We start from the raw sequence: 4,227 nt of genomic DNA, 5'->3' as shown, positions 1-4,227 counted from the left end.
GCTGCCGCATTGTGGAATTCGTGGGAGTGGGGAGATGGGGAAGACGCGGGGAGACCTGCGCCTGTAAATCAGGACCCGGAGGGAGAGGAGGGGCAGCCGCGGTGGGTGCCCGGGGCGTAGGAGGAGTGGACGCTGTCACCATGGAAAGGGCCGTCAGCTGTGCCACATGCCACCGGAAGGTGAGACGAGGTGCAGACCGCGCACGCGGGGAGGCTCGTCTGGGTTTGTGCCCTGGCGGTGGAAGTCTGGTGGAGCTGCGGGACAGGTGCCTGGGCTGGTCCTGCTGGGGAGACCCACAGGTGGGTGGACATTTTGAGAAGTAGGTGCTGTTCAAGTCCCCTCGACCAGCAGTGACCACTGCCTGTGCTCATTTTTACACGTGAGCTGTTCAGGGACATTTTGCTGAATGACTGGCCTTGTGCAGCCAGGTTCCCCTCGTGACATGTCAGTGTTGCTAAAGCAAAAACAGTGTCAGGTGGAGTCACAGTTTACACGGAAATGTGGGGTTCTGAGAAGGACTTTGAGAAAGTGCTTCAAATGCAACATGGGTCAGCTTCTAGAAGACTTCAGATAGGAGCCAACGTAGTTAATTTTGAGGAATCGTTAAATGTTCAAATCGTTTTGGAGTCCCGGTGCACAGAATGTCAGGAAACGCGACTCCTTTGCCACCGAACTCCAGTCTCAGAGCTTCAGAGCCCCAGGGCAGAGGGACCCGGAGTCCTTACGGGCGGTCAGCAGTGAGCCCTGTCCTCTGACTCAGGGGTTCAGCTGTGGCGAGTTTGCTCGCGTTTGCTCTGCCTTCTTTTTGGGAGGCAGGGCCTGCGGAGCGGTGCTGGTGCTGCCCGCCACGCGAGGCTGTCACTCGCTCTGGCAAACATGCCGCAGGTCCGCGGGGGTCGGGCTGCCTTGGCCACAGCTGCGTGCTCCTCTCACGGCTGGCTTTCTCCTGCAGGTCAGCAAAACGCCGCCCGGCTCCAAGAAGGTCACCTTCGGGTTAAGCAGAAACATGACTGCAGGTGGGTGTGGGCTTTGCGGCTGCAGGCCACTCCTGGGGAACGGCGCTGACAGCCGGGGGCGGAGTCAGCCCTGGCTGAGCTGACGGGGTGGCCAGGGGACCTGCGGGGGACAGGGGGGACTCTGGAACGAGATCCTGTGGAAGGCGATGTGAAAGGCCCCTTCCCGCTGCCGCCTGCCTGGAGTACTCCAGCCACCTTGGCCTGAGCTGTGTCACAGGCTGTCGGCTGTGGCCCCCTCTGTCTGAATACGGAACCACCCGGCCCAGGAGGAGGGATGGCTAACATTGGTTCAATTCACTTGTGTTGTCTTCCCAGAGGAAACTAATGTTTTTAAAAGTACGAAATGAGTTTAAGACCTGACTCTTGAGGAACAAGTTACTCTTGAGTGCATGCGTGTGTAGGGGAGGGGTTGTTAGGCCAGGGACCTGCTCACCCCAAGGCTGTGTCCTTAGGTCGGAAGCACTAAGGACCCAACTCCCCGAAGGAAGGGCTCCCCTGCCGCTCTGTAAGCCCCGGTATCACTCCCTGTGCGTGTCCCACAAACACCCCCGCCCCACCTGGCGCTCCCTGCATCTGTTCAGTGGCCCTCAGGCATTGTCTTTGGAAGAGCAAGTTCATGCGTGGGAAGCAGCTTCGTTAGTGACCTCCCTTTGCTCAGAAAACCTGCCCTGCCTTGTGTCGGGACCTGGGCTGGAGACAGCACGGAGGCGGAACAGCGGGCGGGCGGACGGGACAGAGGTGGCTAACGTGTGGCCTTGCTTTCACCGGGCAGAATTCAAAAAGACGGACAAGAGCATCCTGGTCAGTCCCACAGGCCCCTCCCGAGTGGCCTTCAACCCTGAGCAGAAGCCCCTCCACGGAGTGCTGAAGACCCCCACGAGCTCCCCCATCAGCACGCTCTTGGGGACCAAGAAGCCACTGACCACCGCACCAAGGAGAAGGCCGACGGCCATGGACTTCTTCTAGGCTGCACAGAGTCCCCGTGTGAGGCTGACGCACTGCCCACTGCACCAAGAGGGCCGCTAGAGTCGCTTTTTAAAGACTGCTTTTGTACAGAATATTCTATAAATTATAACTTTTAACAGGTGGGGCCTTTTTACGGTTTTATAAATCCTCAGATGGCACCTCCGAGAGTCCGTGTGAGCCGCAGCACCGCGGCCGCTCGCGCCTCCCAGCAGGGGCGGCAGACACCACGGTGCAGGCCTTTGCTCCACACATCGTCGGTGCCTGAGCTCTCCGGGAGTCCACGCTGGCACACTGACCACAAGTCGCAGTCCGTGCCGTCGTGGGGCGGGGGCCTGCAGTTGGGCTCCGTCAGCCGCCCGCGTCCAGGCCCTCGGTCCCGCGCGCGCCGTGCCAGGCTGGTCTCTGGTGCTCTGTTGTCTGGTGGTCTGTGTTCTTTAGAGCAGGCAGGGCTTCGCCCCACATGTGGTGGCTACTGGGCAATTCACGATCAGGGGACACTTGCCAGCAAACCAGCAGTGCCATCCTCTCTACAAGTGCTCAGCTCAGGCGAGCAGAGCCCAGGGCCGTGTCCTTCCCTGTGTTCCTACCTCTCAGCTGCTCGCACGGGCAGCAGCACCCCGGTTCTCACAGGACCCCAGCCCGCCGACTCCTCCACCTACATCATCGTGCTGTGGCCGCTCTTTATATTTAAATGTTTGAGCCAGGGGTCTAAATAAACGACCTGCGTCTGCCAAAGCAGCCCTCCCGTCTTAGATTAGCCGCCTGTCCCTGGACACGTGGCCGCGGCAGCTGGAGACCTGCTTGAAGGCAGCAGGCAGCAGGCAGCAGGCAGCGGCCTCTAAGAATGTTTGGGCCTATTTATTTGTTCATAGTTACCTAATGTCTGAAATACCGAAGCTTGCACTTACAGATTTTATAAAGTTCTAATTCTAGTTTAAAAATCGGGGGTGGAAGGCACACAGACTTCAGTTAGAGAAACAAGTGCAAGTTTGTGCAGTGCCACCTCATCTGACCACGGACCTCATCTGGGGAGCCACATCTGCCCCCCGAGCCTCGGTGAGGGATGAGACACAGCTCAGGAAGGGCACCAGGCCAGCTTGCTCTTGAGTTCACAGTATGACAGACTGCAGACCTAAAGGAGGGGCGTGCCTTTTGCCTCAGGGGTGCCCCGTGCTCCCCCACCCCCTCTTTGCTCAGGGATTGCGGGCCTCCTGGGAGTGAAAGCCCCCCGACTGTGCAGGAGCCCCAGATTCTCACCAAAACTAGGGCCAGGCCCCGTTCTGCTCCCCAGCTGCCTTGGCGGGCGGACTCTGGCTTCGCGAAAGGGAGGTTCCCTGGGACTGCAGGGCCGGGTGGGGCTGACTGGTTCCCTTAATCACCCGGCAGGGTGGGGGTCAGGTGGGCCGGACCTCTGGGGAAGGCCCTGGTGACGGGGAAGAGGAGCCTCTTCCTTCCCACTCCGTAACAGTTTTATCACAAGCCATGGGGCAAAAGAACATGCCGTTAGCTGGTCCTCATAATGACAAGTCACGAGCGAGACAGCTTTGTCGTGCCATGGTTTCAGTGTGCTCGAGTTCGTGTCACACTTAAAAATCATTCAAAACCAAAACGATCGTATGAGTGGTCAAATATGTTTTTAAACTTTTGTTTAAAAAAAGTTTTATTATCCTTGGTCAAAATATTTTTCTAATAACTTTTATTTCAGCTTTAAAGATGGGTCTTATAGTCAAACAGGCCATGTAAGCCAATGACGTTAAGATAGCGAGATGGTCTAGGGCAAAATGGCACATCTGTCCTGCAGGCGCGTGCAGGGGCTCGTCTCGGGCGCACAGGTGTGTCTGCCGTCTCTCCTGAGGCACCGGGGCATGGCCTGTAAATGCGCCTCCTGCCTGTGGACTTGGGTCCAGAAGTGACTGAGTCTGGGATCCCGTCTGTCCGTCGAAACTGCCCCGACCTCCTCAGTTTCAGGGATAACTTCAGTAGCTTTACTGTGGCTTATTTTTAATGCCTAAATTTTGGCTACAAAAGAGGAAAAACGATTTTTTAAAAATTCGCATTACATATGTATACACACAAGAATATGTCACATAAAGAAATGTATTTAGAATACCAGTTTTCTACGTGGTGCATGTTATTTTCTTAAGTAAAATTGCCAAGGGGACTTGGCAGTCCAGAAAAGGAAGTAATTCAAAGCTGACGATCTTAGAGTATTTTTTAGGATTTGGTATCACACTTTACAACATAT

The 4,227-nt window shown here is 56.4% G+C and overlaps 1 protein-coding gene across 1 annotated transcript in view; it reads left to right on the top strand.

The window, feature by feature from the left end:
- The window catches only part of RRP1B (ribosomal RNA processing 1B), a 23,021-nt gene extending 18,930 nt beyond the window's left edge, over positions 1 to 4,091 (top strand). Inside the window, exons 15-16 of the mRNA XM_023523173.1 lie at positions 953 to 1,016; positions 1,789 to 4,091. Of these exons, the coding sequence (XP_023378941.1) occupies positions 953 to 1,016; positions 1,789 to 1,982 (258 nt within the window). The 3' untranslated portion in view covers positions 1,983 to 4,091. The remainder of the gene's footprint in view (positions 1 to 952; positions 1,017 to 1,788) is intronic.
- Positions 4,092 to 4,227: the final 136 nt, after the last annotated feature.

Source organism: Pteropus vampyrus, unplaced genomic scaffold (assembly GCF_000151845.1).
Source record: "Pteropus vampyrus isolate Shadow unplaced genomic scaffold, Pvam_2.0 Scaffold380, whole genome shotgun sequence".
Taxonomy (NCBI): Eukaryota; Metazoa; Chordata; class Mammalia; order Chiroptera; family Pteropodidae; genus Pteropus; species Pteropus vampyrus.
Note: the sequence above shows the minus strand (reverse complement) of the source record. Positions and strands in the feature narration are given on the sequence as shown.